Here is an 18196-nt window from a genome sequence, read left to right as displayed (position 1 = left end):
CTGAGTTCAAGCCCCAGGACTGGCTATTATAGATTATTATAGGCTTTAGGACGCAAGTGGATTTTTTTTTCAGGCTTCCTAAAATATTACTTACTTTTGTATTACTGATGGGTAAAACTACATACCTAGGTGGCCCTAAAACTGTAGTATCTGTTCCCCTTTTGATCTCTTTTCACTGAATTGAGAAGTCTTCTAGAGGGTGCTGTTTAGGTTGTAAAGGAGCCCAGTTCTGGCAAGAGTTGAATCTCTGCCTTCCTGGCAGGTAATTGGGTGCTGGAAACCCAACAATGCATTTCTAGGCTAGCTGGATCTTTATTACACCAGTTTCAAATGTTGCTACTCTTTTCTTGGTCTTTCCCAGGTCCTAGCCATAATATTGTATCCTTGAGCTCCTGCTAATTGAAAGGATGTTTGCTGTTTATGTTTTGGTTCTTTTGAACCTCTTGGCAGCACTCCTGAACCTTCCTTGGTGTCTAGAGGTTATAAGCACAAAACTTGTCTGGTGGTCTGTTTGGGGCAGTGGGAAGAGGCCTCAGATGCAGATGTGTCACTAACTGGGCAATACAGTCTTGGTAATTGAGTAATAAAAGAAGCATACAGTCAGGCAAAGTAAGTGTTCTGGACTGACCTGGGACTTTTTGTACTTGTTATTGGTTGTGAGGTTTGAAACTCATGGCCTGGGCACAGTCCTTAAGCTTTTTTGCTCAAGGCTAGCACTCTACCACCTTGAGCCACAGCTCTACTTTGAGAGCTATGGCTCCAGTTAATTGTAGATAAGAGTCTCACTGACTTTCCTGCCAGAGCTGCCTTTGAACAACAATTCTCAGATTTCAGCCTCCTGAGTAGTTAGGATTAGAGGTGTGAGCCACCAGTGCCCTGCCAGACCTGGGATTTGACCAAGAAGCTTAGACTGGTCATCCCCTATAAGTGGGATGGGCATGGCTAAACTTTTCTGGAAGACAAGTGTGCTAGATTTCTGGCTTGAAGAGTTGTAGGGCTGCTTTAAGGAACCTTAAAGCCATTTTCCTTTCCTGTGGATCCCTTTTGCCCAACACAGGCCAGACTTCCTTCAAAAAAATGTTTGTGTTACCTAGGAAACCGTGAGAAAGGCGTTTAAAGTAAAGGGCAAGGGATGGGAGAAGAAATATTTATAATCTGGTCAAGTAACGGGAAAAGTGGGTAAGCTGGTTTCCTTTTCACAAAAATTAAACTTATAGCTACCCTGAATGCTTGGAAGCAGAAATAAAAATCTTATGAAAATCTCTCTGTAAGTAAGAGGAACCTCCAGCCAAACCTCACCTAGAACATTTGAGTCTCCGGGCCCGAGGAGTGTATTAAACCAGCTTTGAACTCCCTAGTCCTGGGGCAGTATCATGAATACTGGGGCTGCCGAAGCGGTGGGTTTCCGCTCCAGGAGGCTAAGGCCACCCAGTGAGCCAAACTAACAGCTATGGCTCCAAGGGGGTGGGGTGGGGGAGGAAGATCTCCGCAAGCGGAAACGCTCCGGGGCCCAAGAGGGGCGGCTGGTCCAATACGAGGCCGGGCCAGACTCACGGGCCTGCACAGCCTGGGCGGGGCCAGGCCAGCTGGGACCGGGAGAAAACAGAGCCGTGACCCTCGCCTGGCGCCAAGTCCGTATTCCAGAGGCTTCCGCTAGACCACAATTCTCAGGGGCTCGCCCCGGCAGCCTCGCTCCCTAGCTTAACCTCTCCTCCCGCGCTGTAGGCCGTCTCTGGGCCCCCGCGCGTGGCACACTGGGATCTGTAGTTTTGTCATAGCGCACTACAGCCTGCAAGGTGGGCGGCGGGACTGCGCTTCCCAGAGTGCAGCGGGGCGGACGAGGGAAGGCAAGGGGGAAGGGACAGTCGGTCGCAGACCGCGCTGGGTTGCCGCCGCCGCTGCCGCCATCGTGCCAGCCCCTCGGGTGAGTGTTGGGGCTAGCGCGCCAGGGCGAGGGCTAGGCTGCAAGAGCCGCGCTCTGAGCCTCCGGGAGCTTCTGCTGCGACTCACTGAGAGGCCCCTCCCCTCCCCACCCTCCCGGCGGCCGAAGCCGCGCGGGGCCCGGGCCATGTGTCGCGCGCGGCTCCGCCTCCCGCCGGTCCTCTGAGGCAGCGGCCGGTGGGAAACGCTGAGAGCTAGACAGACGCCTATGCCGGCCGTGCTGTGCTATGACTGGTGAGCCGGACTTTGCTGTGGCCAAGGCTTTTTCTTCCGTCCGGACCGTTCGGATGGGGTTCACAGAGCCCCGCCCCGTCTGGTCTGGCCCAACCTGCTTGAATCCCCAAAGCTCCTACAAGCTGGCTAGCGGGCAGACCCCAGCCCCACGTCCTGCCACCCGCCGGCGAAGATCCGGGGATAGGCAGCGCCACCCGGTTCGCACCAGAGCCAGCATGGGTAAGGGTGCCTGCCTGGTGCCCCTGGGTGAGGGGTTTGGATCCCCTCACCCGGTTCCCTGCCGTAGTCCGCTTCTCTGCTGGGAGTGCACAAAAACCTACCCCTCCTTTGATGGGATTTAGGCTGGATTATCTTGCATGGAGGATAGAATCAGGGAATCTGGGGTGGTTGGAGGTTCCACGTGGGACTTTATCCCTATTGAAAGTTTTGGACCTGATGGGGTGAGGCGTTTCTGGGCTGGTAGGCTCGGCCTCCACCCTTCTCAGGCCCCAGCTATTGGGTAGGTTGGTCGGTTCTGTTACGGGGAAGGAAGCTAAAAGGTGAGGTTGGATATGTGAGCCTCCCAAGGCTTTTGTTAGGCCTCTCAGGCACAGCCCAATCCCCACATCAAAACTTAACAGTCAGCATTGATTGCCAGGCTGGAGAGGATGATTCCTTAAGAATGGAATGATCAGGTAGGATTTAATGAAGGGGAAGTAGAATCTAGGCCTGTTGTTTTTGGGGGTTTTTCTTGTTGTTTTTTTGAGTCCACTCGTGAAGGCAAGAGGCCAACGTGGAAGGATCTTGTGGGGTGAGACACATTTTGGTATTAGGCTTACGTTTAAGCTCTGTAGGCCTTTCTGAAGCAGGGTGGCAAAAACTGCAGAAAGTCAAGCTTCCTCCTCAATTGACTGTTTCCCTGTAAACAGGCAGAAAGCTGAAAGCTAGTTGGGTCTTCAGAAATTGCCTTAATGGCATTGGGTATCTGGCCAGAGAGATACTGTTAGGCAGGTTTCGAAAAGACACTTCTGTTTGATGATTAAGGGACTAGTTCAGAAAACACCTTGGGACTTGTGGGAGAGAGAGCTTCTCTTTTAAAGCCTTATTTCAGCATCTGGACCACAGTTCTTCCATGTACTAAAGAAGCAGTTCAGTCTCAGCAGACCTGGACTCAGTAACAGGCAGAATGCCAGATCTGAGTAGGGCTATAATGTGGAATGGGACTGTCCCTGGGCCTCTTTTCTTTTTGTTCTTTTTTTTTTTTTTGGCCAGTCCTGGGCCTTGGACTCAGGGCCTGAGCACTGTCTCTGGCTTCTTTTATTGCTCAAGACTAGGACTCTGCCACTTAGCCACAGCGCCACTTCTGGCCATTTTCTGTATATGTGGTGCTGGGGAATTGAGGCAAGCACTCTTTGCCACTAGGCCATATCCCCAGCCCCCTGGGTCTCTTTTCTTCAATTATTTCCCACAGATAATGTTTATTTTTATTTTTTTAAATTTTTGTTGGTCCAGGGCTTGAAGTCTGAGCCTGAATGCTGTTACTGAGCTCTTCAGCTCAATGCTAGCACTCTACCACTTGCCACAGCGCCACTTTTGGTTTTCTGGTGGTTAATTGGAGATAAGAGTCTTAAGGATTTTTCTGCCCAGGCTGGCTTTGAACCACGATCCTCAGATCTCAGCCTCCTGAGTAGCCGGGATTACAGGTGTGAGCCACTGGTACCCTGTCCAGATAATGTTTTTTCTAGTCATTCTTCTTATGTAATTGTTGGCTTTTAGTGATACTACGATTTGAACTCTGCTTTACACTTTGCTAGGCGGTGCTTTAAGTCACAGCTCCATTTTGTTTTGTAATGCTGTGTGTGTGTACGTGTGCATTTTCCATTACTGGGACTTGAACACAAGACCTGGTGCTCTCCCTGGTGTTTTTTTTCTTTCACTCCACCTCTTGAGCCACACCTCCACTTCAAGCATTTTGCTGATTGATAAAAGTCCACAATTTGTTTGCCTGGGCTGGCTCTGAATCTCAGTTTTCAGATCTTAGCCTCCTGGGTAGCTAGGATTATAGGTATGAGCCACTGCAGGCTGGTAGTGGTGCTTATTTTTTAAATAGAGTCACACTTTCTGCCTTTGTGAGTGCCTGGACGTTGATCCACCTATTTTGAGCTTCCCATTGAAGCTAGAATGATAGTCATGTGCACCATACCCAAGTATGGATTGAGAAGGGGATCTCGCAAACTTTCCTATCTATCCCACCTTCCAGGCTTACCTTCCCAAGTAGCTAAGGATTACAGGTGTGAACCACTGGTGCCCAGTTCTGGTCATTGTGTTCATGACTTAAAAGGTTTTCTGCAGTTGAAATACTCTGCCTAGTCATTCAGCCTGGTCAAGAAGAGGTAAAGGTTGCTACTTAGGTAATCACTCAGGACCTCCCTTTTCTTTTCTCAATTCTCCTTAGACCACATGAAAATCAGGTTTATTCAGCAGGCTTAGGAGAGATGTGGTTTGCCAGTGAAGTTGGATGATTAGGAGAGACCACTCAGAACACATAGGGCTAATGAGGTGGGACCTTTTGGAATTAAAAGCAATTGTTTCAAGACCTTCTCTAGATTGCCTCAGTTGGTACTTTTATTTATTTTTTTAATTAATTAATTAAATTTTTTTTTGGCTAGTCCTGGGGCTTGGACTCAGGGCCTGAGCACTGTCCCTGGCTTCTTTTTTGCTCAAGGCTAGCACTCTGCCACTTGAGCCACAGCGCCACTTCTGGCCATTTTCTATATATGTGGTGCTGGGGAATTGAACCCAGGGCCTCTTGTATACGAGACAAGCCCTCTTGCCACTAGGCCATATCCCCAGCCCCAGTTGGTACTTTTAGAACACAGGTTTTTATAGTATATGGCTATGGATTCGTTTGCATACTTTTTTTTTTTTTTGCCAGTCCTGGGGGCCTGAACTCAGGGCCTGAACACTGTCCCTGGCTTTTTTTTTTTTTTTTTTTTGCCAGTCCTGGGCCTTGGACTCAGGGCCTGAGCACTGTCCCTGGCTTCTTTTTGCTCAAGGCTAGCACTCTGCCAACTTGAGCCACAGCGCCACTTCTGGCCGTTTTCTATATATGTGGTGCTTGGGAATCGAACCCAGGGCTTCATGTATAGGAGGCAAGCACTCTTGCCACTAGGCCAAATTCCCAGCCTGTCCCTGGCTTTTTGCTCAAGACTAGCACTCTACCTTTTGACCCACAGTGCCACTTCTGGCCTTTTCTGTTTATGTGGTGCTGAAGAATTAAACCCAGGGCTTCATGCATGTTAGGTAAGCGCTCTACTACTAAACCACATTCCCAGCCCCTTGCATACTCTTAAGACTGGCTGGCTTGACCATAGAGATGCTTCCTTTTCTTTTTCCAGCGCTGGAGATTGAACCTAGTGCTTCCTGTGTACAAGGCAAGTGTTCTACCACTGAGTTACATATGTGCCAGCACCTTCAGGGTAAAAAAGATACAGTTCCTTTTTCAAGATTATCCAAGAATAGGAGGAATTTGGGTCACTCTCTTATTCCAATTCCTTTAGAAGTTCCTAAAGTTTCTTTGTCTGGAGTTACCCATTTCTCGATATCCTGATCCTAAGAAATTCTTGACTTGTCTGAACTTGGCAGACCATCTAGTTCTCAGAGATAAAAGAACCCTGGTGTTCTCTCACATCTTATGTGTGCTCCCTGTATCAGGTAGGGCTGCCTTAGGAAGTGCAGCCTGATGTGGGTTGATTGGAATATGGGCAAGCATGGAACAGTAGGTCAGGATGCCTACTTTTTCTTTTTTTGTGTCAATCCTGGAGCTTGAGCTAAGGACCTGGGCACTGTCTCTGAGTTGTTTTTTTGCTCAGGGCTAGCGCTCTTCCACTTGAGCCACAGCTCCATGTCCTATTTTTCTTGATTAATTGGAAATAAGAGTCTCAAGACTTTCCTTGGACTGGCTTTGAACATGACAAACTTAAGGATTCCCAACTTACTGAGGTCTTAGTATGAAATAATTCTTTACCCTTTCTTGCCTGTTTTCAGGGGCTTTCTTTTTTTCTTTTCTAAGTGATTTTTTATGTATATGCCAGTCCTGGGGCTTGAACTCAAGGCCTGAGCACTGTCCCTGAGCTTCTTTTATTCAAGGCTAGCACTCTACCACTTGAGCCACAATGCCGCTTGTGGCTTTTTTCTGTGTATGTGGTACTGAGGAATAGCACTTAGGGCTTCATGCGTGCTAGGCAAGCACTCTACCACTAGGCCACAGTCCCAGGCCAGTTTGTGAGACTCTTATCTCCAATAAACTAGTATTGGGGAAAAAAAAGTGGTGGTATGGCACAAGTGGTAGAGTGCTAGCTTTGAGCACAAAGAGGCTCAGGGACAGTGCCCAGGCCCTGAGTTCAAGTCCCAAGACCAGCAAAAAACAAAACAAAAAATAACTCATAGTTTAATGACTGGGCTGGCTTTGAATTGTGACCCTGAGATAGCTAGGATTACAGATGTAAGGCATGGGTGCCTTGCTATGTTTTTTTAGAATCCAATTTAGCCAATCCTCGCCTGGGCTTCTAGGACAGAAGAATGGTCCTTTTGAGGCAAGGAGAAAAGATCCAGAAACTATTCTACAAAATAGACATAGAAAGTTGAACAGAATTTCTTTGGGCTGGTGGTGAGCTGAACCTTATGCTAGACTTCTTGTTTTGTTTTACTTTTTTATTTTATTTTTTGCAAGTCCTGGGGCTTGAACTCAGGGCCTGAGCACTATCTCTGGCTTTGCCATTTGAGCCACAGCACCACTTCAGGACATTTTCTTTTCTTTTTTTTTTTTTTTTTGGCCAGTCCTGGGCCTTGGACTCAGGGCCGGAGCACCGTCCCTGGCTTCTTCCCGCTCAAGGCTAGCACTCTGCCACTTGAGCCACAGCGCCGCTTCTGGCCGTTTTCTGTATATGTGGTGCTGGGGAATCGAACCTAGGGCCTCCTGTATCCGAGGCAGGCATTCTTGCCACTAGGCTATATCCCCAGCCCCAGGACATTTTCTATATATGTGGTGCTGAGGAATCAACCCAGGGCTTCATGTATACGAGGCACGCACTCTTGCCACTAGGCCATATTCCTAGCCCCTATACTTTTTCAGGTGGACATTTGAGGATGGTGTTTATGTGTCTACAGTAAATTTGGGCTGAGATTCTATGACTCTCTGTCTTTGACCATATGTAGCAAGAATTCTTTTTTTTTCCATCTTTGAAGCTTTTTATTGTGACAACTAAATGCAGTTTAAAATGATTTTTTAACAGAAGAAAATATATTTTGAATGGTAAATGTGCATGAGGTATTTGGTAAAACAGAACAGGAAATTTTCATAACCTATTTTTACAAAAAGGAAACATAAAATGTCTTAAAGATGAGTGGATCAATAAATTGTTATATAGAAACATACAATAAAATTTTACTCATCTGTTAAGAGAATTATGTCATTTACAAAAACATGGATGGACATAGAAAATATTATGTTAAGAGACCTAAGTTATACCACACCCAGAGAGACAAGGTGCATGTGATTTCTCTCATGTGGAAGTTAGATCTAATTTATAAATATATATGTGACCATATTCAGGGTCATATGTACATGGGTGCAAACTTCTGTAGCAAGAATTCTTGAATTCCGGGGCTGGGGATATGGCCTAGTGGCAAGAGTGCTTGCCTTGTATACATGAGGCCCTGGGTTCAATTCCCCAGCACCACATATACAGAAAACGGCCAGAAGTGGCGCTGTGGCTCAAGTGGCAGAGTGCTAGCCTTGAGCAAAAAGAAGCCAGGGACAGTGCTCAGGCCCTGAGTTCAAGGCCCAGGACTGACCCAAAAAAAAATAAAATAATATATATATATATATATATATATATATATATATGAATTCTTGAATTCCTCCCTGAAGGAAACAGTGTGGAACTTATCCTTAGAGTGATTTCCAAGCTATATGAATGATTGTTTGGGTCAGCACCTTAGCTGTAGGGACTATAGTGCCATCTCCCTTCCTACTGTGTCAGCTGGAATGTTTTTCCTAAGTGTAATGCTTTGCTCAGGTCTACCTGTTGGGAGAAATGTCTTAGTAGCGGGAAAGGAGAACACAAGGATCAGAATACAACCTATGGGCCTGCTTATTGGCTCCAGGTTTCTGACAGCCAGAAGATATATGGCTGAGAACTTTTTTTTTTTAGAGGTTATCTTTACATATGTTGGGTGATATACACATTTCTTTCCTTTCACTTAATATTAGCTATTCCCTCCTCTCTCATTCCTTCCCATTACCACCCTGAGTTGCTTAGTTCACTTTCATCAATGTCCAGTGCAGCTGATGGGCCCCTCTGCTGTACTTGTTCACCCTCTTCCCACTGATTCTATGCCCTCCTCTCACCTTCTCCCAGATGTGCATGTGTATGCACCATATATGAGGTAAAGAATATAGAGTCATATAAAAATGATAACACAAATTAAGAAGAGGTCTTTTGTTTCCTTATCACTGGGGTTCTTTCCAGCCTGTATATTATTTTATTCCTATGAAGAGGTGCTTGGGTATTACAGTTTGGTGCTTTTCTCCTAAGACAGTCCTCTTTTAGTCTCACCGTGTATGGGTATCTTGAGTCCTGTTTACTTTGTCATATCTCGTTGCATTTTAAATCTGACATCTGCATATCAGGGAGAACATGCACTATCTGTGTCTCTGATCTTGGCTTACCTGGCTCAGCATGACTTGTTTTAGTTCCACCCATTTCCCTGCAAATGCTATTATTTTATCCTTTCTACTGGCTGTATAAAATTAGATTGTATATAGGTACCATGTTTTTGTTTTTGTTTTTATTCATTCATCTGTAGTGGGCATCTGGGTTGTTTTTCATATCTTGGCTATTGGGCTGGGAGTTTCTTACACTGTCCTAAGCCTTATTCTTTATTTCTGGTGCCTACTGTGTGGCAACTGTATAGACCCCAGGCTGCAAATAGTTGTCATGAAGATGGAGAACCCCTGGATATGTCTAGTGTTCCTGACAATTGACGACTGCTTGCCTTAGTATCCTCAGCAAAATGGAATAATTCTGCTTTTTTTTTTTTTTGCCAATCCCTGGCTTCCTTTTGCTCAAGACTAGCACTCTACCACTTGAGCCACAGTGCCACTTCTGGCTTTTTCTGTATGTGGTGCTGAGGAATCGAACCCAGGGCTTCATGTATACAAGGCAAGCACTCTACCACTAGCCCATATTCTGGAATGTTCATATCTTAAATACTTCATACATAGCCACTGAGTTTCATTAGGATAGAACTTGCCATTTCACCTGCAGGTGGCTTCAGGATAGACGAGATGCAAGTTTTGTTACCTCTAGGTAAACCTTTAACCTACTGACCTTATGTTCAGGTATTTTTCATCCAGAGGTGCATGGACCTTGTTGACATCAGAGGGGAAGGAAAGGCCAGAGCTCTGTTTCCTAACTACCTGATCTTGCCACCCATGTGCCTTTTATTATTCCACATTGGCTTCTAGTCATTCTAGCCCTGACCATCTTACTCATATTCTTCTGGTGCTGGCTGTACTAGTTGGCTGTCCTGGTCTTGAATTCCTGCTTAATCACTTTGAGGCGTGGCTTCCTTATCTACAAAGTGAAGATAACCATACCAGCTTTCAGGGCTCAAATAAGAGGATCCATAGGAGTGGTAGAGCCAGGTGTCATTCCTTCTGTCCTTTGTGGGTTCCCTTGTCCTTGAGTTTCTTTTGCTCAAGGCTAGCACTCTACCACTTGAGCCACAGCGCCACTTCTGGCTTTTTCTGTTTATGTGGTACTGAGGAATCGAACCCAGGGCTTCATGCATGCTAGGCAAGCATTCTACGGCTAAGCCACATTCCCAGCCTTCTACCACTTTTCTACATCAGTCTATATCCCAAGTCCCAGTGGGCCAGCATCACACTCTCAGATGGTAAAACAGTAGTGGGATTTTGAAGATTTGGGATAACTGAAATCACTGTTCATTAAGACAATGTTTAGGGGTTGAAAGTGTGGCTTAGGTATAGAGTGCTAACCCAAGTGAAATGAAAAGTTAGTTAAGTTTTCTCTTAGTAGATATGAGACCAAACACTAGTAGCTCACCAAGCCTATAATTATAGCTGCTTGGGAAGCAAGGATCAGAATTGTATTTTGGGGCCAGCTTAAGCTGGTTTATGAGTCCTTGTCTCAATCAGTGGTTGGGTACGATGGAATACTCATGTCATCCTAACTACTTGGGAGGCTGAGATGGGAAGGATTGCTATTCCAGGCCAGCCTGACCAAAAACAAGTTCCAGAGACCCTACCTCAACAGAACAATGTTGGGCATCATACACATGCCTGCCATACTAGCCTGGGCAAAGCAACTGGTCCTATCTAAAAAATAACCAGAGATATCTGGCAACAGTGGCTCATGCCTATAATAATAGCTACTCAGGAGGCTGAAATCTGAGGATCATGGTTCATAGCGAGCCCGGGCAGGAAAGTCCGTGAGACTTTTTTTTTTTTTTGCCAGTTCTGGGCCTTGGACTCAGGGCCTGAGCACTGTCCCTGGCTTCTATTTGCTCAAGGCTAGCACTCTACCACTTGAGCCACAGCACCACTTCTGGCCATTTTCTATATATGTGGTGCTGAATAATCAAACCCAGGGTTTCATGTATACAAGGCAAGCACTCTTGCCACTAGGCTATATTCCCAGCCCCTCTGTGAGACTTTTCTCCAGTTAACCACCAGAAAACAAGAAGTGGTGCTGTGGCTCAAAGTGGTAGAGTACTAGCCTTGAGTTGAAGAGCTTAGGGACAGTGCCCAGGCCTGGAGTTCAAGCCCAACAACCAACAATCAATCAATCAATCAATAAATAACCAGAGTTGCTGAATGATGGTGGCTCACACTGTAATCCTAACCACTTAGGAGGCTGAGATCTGAGGATCACAGTTTGAAGCCAATTGGGGCAGGAAAGTTCATGAGACACTTAGCTCCAGTTAACTACCAAAAGCTGGAAGTGGCACTGTGTTTAAATGGTAGATCATTTGAATAGAAAAGCTCAGGGACAGTGCCTCGGCTGTTAGTTCAAGCTCCAGGACCAGCACACACACACACACACACACACACACACACACACACACACACACACAGTCCAAGCAAGGGCCTGGAGTTCAAGTCCCAGTACTCTCTTCTATCCCACCACATGGTGGTACTTGTCCTTTCAGCTTTCAGTCACCTCAGTGTCTAGCTTCCTAGTCTCCTGCCTTTATGTTTTTTTGCCCTCACTGTTGCTGCTGTTCCTTCTGGTTGGCATACTCTTTGTCAGGACTATCGCTAAGGGCTGTGCAGCCTTGCTGTAGGGCTGAACGCAGAAGGAAAGATGATAGTTGTTTTACTGGGTACTGTGTAAGACATGGATACTGTGGAATTGAAACAAAAAGGGCAGAGATGTGAACATGGAGAATTGTGCACTGCCTATAAAGGAAAAGTTTGTTTAGGGATACATACACAGTGTGACTCCTTAGAAATGTGACCACGGAAGCAGCTGAGACTAGATGTGGGTCTTGAGCTTTTCTCACTTGTTGATGTATTTATTGGCAGAATATGAACTAGGACACACTTTGTGCTCCTGTGTACAGGCGTGGCTGGATCCAAGCTCTCTCCTCTGCTTGTTTCAGACTTGCTGGACTTTTCTTAGTCATCTGAGCCCTTAAGCTTCTATTTTTAGTGCCACTACCTCTTAAGAGGACCTAAAATAAAGCTGGCTTAGCTTCCTGGTTCTTCGTTGGCTGAGTGTAGATTAAAAAACTGGGGGTTGGCTGCATTCTCACTGGCCTTCTATACTGTCCCTCGTTGCTGCCTCCTCTGGCCTTGGGTAAGGTCACAGGCAGTGCAGCAAGCTAGCCTTTACCATATTGATTGAAGACAGCAACAGGTTACTTTAGTAAAGCTGTGCAACAGTCAGCAATCTCAGTGTCAGCGTCTCCATTTTACAAGGAGGATTCCTTATAAAATTCCTTGATGTCCTAAAGGGCAGTGACATCAGATCCTCCCACTGCCAATGGTTTTCTGCTGAAATGAAACTCACTTCCTTGCTGCTTTGGCATAGAGTCTTGCTTTCCTATAGGGTCAGGTAGCTATAGAACAGTGCTTGGGTAAGTAGTCATAGCATCTACAGGAAGATGTGGTCCTCCTCCCTAGGAGGGGCCTAACAACGCCAGAGTGGCTGTCTTTACCTGGAGTTTGGCTTTCCAGCCAGCATCATTAGGATCATGATGTTTAGCTGGGAAGATTGCCCCTCAGCTCTTGGGATGAAAGTAGTGCTAGGATAAGATGTGAAGAAATGACATATTTTCCCCTTCACAGTCTCATTTATTTATTTATTTATTTATTTATTTATTTATTTATTTATTTATTTTTTTGCCAGTCCTGGGCCTTGAACTCAGGGCCTGAGCACTATCCTTGGCTTCTTTTTGCTCAAGGCTAGCATTCTGCCACTTGAGCCACAGCGCCACTTCTGGGGTTTTCTATATATGTGGTGCTGGGGAATCAAACCTAGGGCTTCATGTATATGAGGGAAGCACTCTGGCCACTAGGCCATATTCTCAGCCCCAGTCTCATTTATTTTACACTCCTACCCATCAGCCACTCCTATGCTCTTAACCATGCGCCTAGCTCTGAAGTGGGTAGAAGTGACCTTCAGTGAAGAAGTACCCAGAAAGGTCCAGGTCAGGTACCACCTGGCTTCAGAGATGTCAGTTATCCCTTTGGAACAAAGGGAGACTGAAGAAATCACTTGCTTAGCCAGGCACCAGTATCTCACACCTATAATTCTAGCTACTCAGGAGGCTGATGTCTGCGGATGAAGGTTTGAAGCCAGTCCAAACAGACAAATCCAAGGGACCTATCTCCAATTAACCAACAAAAATCTGGAACTGGAGGTATGGCTCAAGTGATACAGCTGCAGCCTGGAATAAAAATCCCAAGAATGCAAGGCCCTCAGTTCAAGCCCCAGTCTTGGTACATATAACAAACACCACTACCACCACCAACAGAAATTTGAGTGTCAGTGGCCCACATCAATAATCCTAGCAACTCAGGAGGCTGAGGTCTGAGGATCATGGTTTAAAGCCCAGCCCAGGCAGGAAAGTCCATGACATTCTCCAATTTACTCCTCTCCATGCATGCACACACACACACACAATAAAAAGAAAGGAAATGAGAGCTGTGGTTCAAGTGGCAGAGTGCCAGTCTTGAGCACAAAAGCTCAGGGACAGCACCCAGGTCCTAAGTTCAAGCCCCAAGATTGGCACCAAAAAAAAAAGGATTAACTTGCTTTTGTCAGAAATAGGGTCTTGAGAAGCCATCATCCCTCACTGGGTCTTTCTCCATCTGCCAGCAAAGTCCTGGGACAGTGTTGGAAGCTTGAACGTAACATAGACACCAGTAATTCCTGGTCTGAAATGGGAAGAATAGAAGTAATTGACCTTACAGCTTGTTGAGAGGATTAAATAAAATGATATGGGGGATTTGGGACTAGGGAAAGTGTTTAGTTCCTTCAAGACCTTCCCTTCCTCTATTGGACATTGTAGGGCCAACTCTGATTTTGCTGTGTCGTGGCTCCACCTTCAACACCCATCATGTGTGCTCTACAGCCCTGGCACCCCTGTCTCAACTAGGAGCTACTCAAAGGAAGGGCTGAGTATGGTCCTTTGGGTTCCCAACACTGGTCTGGCATGGGAGGAATCTCCCACCCCCAGAGTGATTCTTGTGCAACGAGGCCAGGGAAGAACAGGGGTCGGTGGCTGGTCACCTCTTCTTCCTATGATACCAACACTTCCATCACTGTCTAACTGGTCTTGCAGGTCTCAGCGAGGCTGGGTGACGCTCCAGGATGGGAGACAAGCCAATTTGGGAGCAGATTGGATCCAGCTTCATTCAACATTACTACCAGTTATTTGATAATGACAGAACCCAACTAGGAGCAATTTATGTAAGTCTCTAGCTCTAGGGCCCAAGTAGGACCCCAGGGCATCAATTCAGATACTGGGCCAGTTCATCAGTTTTGAAGGCTCTTGCTGGAGTGCATACACTTCTCAGAAGTTTCTGTGCATAGGATGAAAACTGCTGATTACTGCGTTCACACATTTCTTTCTATCTTTCACAAGAATGGGGATTAGATGGAGTGAGGGCTTGCTATTTCATGTGGCTAGCACCTTGTCAGAAACCTGGTCCCAGGAATGCCTGTGTTGCAGATTGGGTAGCAGCAGAAAGTGGCTCTGGCGCATAGTACCCCTGGAAGGCAGCACTGATGAGCATCTTCACTGCAAAGCTATGCACTTGGAACACACAAGTCTAGCCTCTTTTTTGGGCCAAAAGCCCCTGCATGCTCCTGGGAAACAAAAGAAGTTAGCCCAAGGAGGCCAGTGTCTTTTGAGAAACTCTTATCTGTATACATTTAACAATACACAATTAATGGGGCTACTGCTATCAGATCTGCTCAGGATAAGGGTGATTCAACACGTAGCCTCAGAGCCTGGTGGCCTGTGGATAGTCTTCTGCCTCAAATGTCATGGTGCACTCAGATTTTTGGGGGCTGATAGTGGTTTAAACTCAGAGCCTGGTGCTTGCTAGGTACACACACTGTCACTTGAGCCACACCAACCCCCACTCAAAATATTTTTGGACAAAAGAAAGAAATCTTACTAGTAAAATACTGAATCTAGTACAGACACTATTTGTTACCTATGGGTATAGATTTTTTTTCCCCCTCCAGTACTAGGGAATCAACCCAGAGTTCCATGCATGCTAGGAAGTGCTCAGTCACTGTGCCATAGCCCTAGTTCCTCACCTTCTCTCTCTCCGTCTGTCTTTTGAGCTCCTCTTGCTATATTGCTTGTGTTTGGAATCTTCCTGCCTTTGCTTCTCCAGTAGCTGGGATTGTGGGTCATTGTCTCATAATTAGAGCAGGCTTGACTCAGAAAAGAATTTTAGCAAGGTCCTAAAAGTATGTATATTATTTAAAAATCCTCTGCACATTTCCCCTTTTGAAGGGGATTAGGAAACAAACAGAAAAATAAGTAACTTGCCTAATGTTAGAGCTGAAGTAACATAGATCCTTTTAAAGAAAGCCCCTGAAGGCTGTGAAAGGGGAGGTTTGGGAGAGTTATGGTGCTAAGCTACTATCTTCTGATAGTAGATAAGAGTCCAAGGTTTAGTTTGGGAGACCTTGTCAGCCTCCATCACTCCCAAACCTCACTCCCAGGGCTGGGAATACGGCTTAGTGGCAAGAGTGCTCGCCTCATATACATGATGCCCTGGGTTTGATTCCTCAGTACCACATATATAGAAAACAGCCACAAGTGGCGCTGTGGGTTTGATTCCTCAGTACCACATATATAGAAAACAGCCACAAGTGGCGCTGTGGCTCAAGTGGCAGAGCAAAAAGAAGCCAGGAACAGTGAGTGCTCAGGCCCTGAGTTCAAGGCCCAGGACTGGCCAAAAAAACAAACCTCACTCCCTTGTTTGTGATTTAACTGTGAAAGGCCACAGTGGAACTCAGCCACAGCCGTGGAGGTGGTCGTCTCTAATAACATTTCTGAGACTGATGCTTATTGCTGCCATGCAACAGGATGGGTTTTGTCTGAGCCTTGGCCACATGTGTCCTTCTGGGGATCCATGAATATCAGAGACCATATGACTTGAATAAAAATGGGAAATAAGCTTAACCACTGTATTTTGTTAAGTAGTCTTTCAGAGCCCATGAGCCAATGGGTATAATTTTTAAAGTTTTGCTAAGTAAAGTTTGGAAGCTATCCTTTTTGTCCTCTTATATATACAGAAACGGAAGTGTGGACTCATTGCTCTGAACAACACATTTTTCAGGGCCTTAGATTAGTCCTTGTCTAAGTCCTGGGTTTTCTGTTCACTTTTCAGATTGATGCATCATGCCTTACGTGGGAAGGACAGCAGTTCCAGGGAAAAGCTGCCATTGTGGAGAAGTTGTCTGTAAGTAAAGCCAGAGCTGGAATGTGGGTAACTCCTTTCGTGCCTTGTTTGATTTCAACCACTGTCCACTCTTTTTCTTGCAGAGCCTTCCGTTCCAGAAAATCCAGCACAGTATCACTGCACAGGACCATCAGCCCACACCAGATAGCTGTATCATCAGTATGGTTGTGGGCCAGCTCAAGGTAGTAGCGCTGCTGTAATGTTAGGATAGGGCAAGTAGAACAGACCCTGGGTACCTGCTGTCCCTTTGAATGTGACTAGGAAAGCTAAGCTTATCAGTGGGTACCCAGACATTTACTTTGTAAATGTCCAAAGTAAATGTCCAGAGGCTATACCCATATAGGCCCTTGGCATTGAGAAGGACTTTCTTGGGTTGAGGTAGTAAGCAGTGCTACTTCCCACCTGCTTTCAGATTTTTCCTGGTGTTTCTGTCTGATCTGGAGGTCCCAAATAACTGATTTGTCTCCTTGCTGACATTAATTCCCACAAAAACAGATGATATTGGAGACAGTACTGGTTTCCAAGCTCCTTCAACCAGGCCTTGTCCTGATTTTCTGCTTGCTTTTGTTTGTTTTTTGCTTGTCTTCAGTCTTGAATGCAAGGGTCTGGGCACTGTTCCTGAACTTTAGTGCTCAAGGCGAGTACCTCTGTCACTTGAACTACATACAGCTCCACTTCTGGCTTTTTGGTAGTTAATTGGAGATAAGAGTCTCAAGGACATTTTTTTGTGGGGGCCAGTCCTGGGGCTTGGACTCAGGGCCTGAGCACTGTCCCTGGCTTGTTCTTGCTCAAGGCTAGCACTCTGCCACTTGAGCCACAGCACCACTTCTGGCCATTTTCTGTATATGTGGTGCTGGGAAATCGAACCCAGGGCCTCATGTATACCAGGCAAGCACTCTTGCCACTAGGCCATATCCCCAGCCCTCAAGGACATTTTTGTTTTGTTTTGTTTTTTGCTAGTCCTGGGGCTTGAACTCAGGGCCTGAGCACTGTCCCTGGCTTCTTTTTACTCAAGGCTAGCACTCTACCACTTGAGCCACAGTGCCACTTCTGGCTTTTTTCTATATATGTGGTGCTGAGGAATCAAACCCAGGGCTTCATGTATACAAGGTAAGCACTCTACCACTAGGCCATATCCCCAGCCCAGGATTCGTTTGGTCACTTGTGCCTAGAGACATAACTGAAGTCACTCTGTCCTTTAAGCACATGTGGCAGTGCAAGTGGCCATCCATTGGCATCTCTGCCAAGCAGTGTTTGACATGTCTTATTAATTCACATCACAAGAACTCGTTGGTTGTACTGGGATTCGAGTCTGGGATGTTGGGGCCTAATCACCAAGTCTTTACTTTGTCTTATTCCTCTGCCACTGAATTCCCTCCATTCATACTAAATCATTTTTTCTCTCCCCACAGGCTGATGAAGACCCCATCATGGGGTTCCACCAGATGTTTCTATTAAAGAACATCAATGATGCTTGGGTTTGCACCAATGACATGTTCAGGCTTGCCCTGCACAACTTTGGCTGACCTCCTCCTGACCACTTACTTATTCACGCTGTTTCCTCCTCCCTCCTTTTTCCGATACTATCACACTCCTCCAGATGCTCCAAATATCATACACAAATAAGCAAGGCTGAGGTGGGAGTAGGTGCAGTGCTCTGCCCCCACCAAGGTGTTGTGCATGATGTTTGGATGTTAGATTAGTTGCATCTGACAGGAGAAGTTTGTGTTGTACCAGCGCATGCCTTGGAAAGACTTAAGTAATGCAACAGGTTGTCTTTTTTTTTTTTAATCTACTGACAAGATGCTCTAGTAACCCAAAGAAGTGAAGGAGAAAGCAGCTGCCTCACCGCCCAGATATTGATTTGTTCAGATGTTTCAAATGCCTCATGATACAATAAAACCACAAAAATTTTCTTAACAGTTTAAATTGTTTTAATTAGTTTAGTAATTGGCTGGGTATCAATAACTACCCTGCCCTCATTGTCTTTCTCATGTCTTACCCTCCCACCTCTGCCTCAAA

At 46.0% G+C, this 18196-nt stretch overlaps 1 protein-coding gene across 2 annotated transcripts; it reads left to right on the top strand.

The window, feature by feature from the left end:
* Nucleotides 1–1836: 1836 nt before the first annotated feature.
* Nucleotides 1837–18089, top strand: Nutf2 (nuclear transport factor 2). Of its 2 annotated transcripts, none has more exons than XM_048355301.1 (5): nucleotides 1837–1924; nucleotides 14032–14159; nucleotides 16103–16174; nucleotides 16258–16356; nucleotides 17587–18089. In XM_048355301.1, the coding sequence occupies exons 2-5, from the start codon at nucleotides 14061–14063 to the stop codon at nucleotides 17698–17700; spliced, it is 384 nt and encodes a 127-aa protein (XP_048211258.1). In that variant the 5' UTR covers nucleotides 1837–1924; nucleotides 14032–14060; the 3' UTR covers nucleotides 17701–18089. The 2 variants fall into 2 exon arrangements, with proteins under 2 accessions (XP_048211258.1, XP_048211259.1); XM_048355302.1 differs by lacking the exon at nucleotides 1837–1924 and adding an exon at nucleotides 2052–2175.
* The last annotated feature ends 107 nt before the right edge of the window (nucleotides 18090–18196 follow it).

The sequence above is a fragment of the Perognathus longimembris genome, chromosome 10 (genome assembly GCF_023159225.1).
Source record: "Perognathus longimembris pacificus isolate PPM17 chromosome 10, ASM2315922v1, whole genome shotgun sequence".
NCBI lineage: Eukaryota > Metazoa > Chordata > Mammalia > Rodentia > Heteromyidae > Perognathus > Perognathus longimembris.
The sequence above is the reverse complement of the archived record's forward strand: the minus strand, read 5'-3'. Positions and strand labels throughout refer to the sequence as shown.

Excerpts from the sequence above, each read along its gene's own strand:
- Nutf2 (XM_048355301.1), top strand. The coding sequence starts at position 14,061 with ATGGGAGACAAGCCAATTTGGGAGCAGATTGGATCCAGCTTCATTCAA. Across the intron at positions 14,160-16,102 it reads CCCAACTAGGAGCAATTTAT|ATTGATGCATCATGCCTTAC; the intron begins GTAAGTCTCTAG and ends TTCACTTTTCAG. Across the intron at positions 16,175-16,257 it reads CCATTGTGGAGAAGTTGTCT|AGCCTTCCGTTCCAGAAAAT; the intron begins GTAAGTAAAGCC and ends TTTTTCTTGCAG.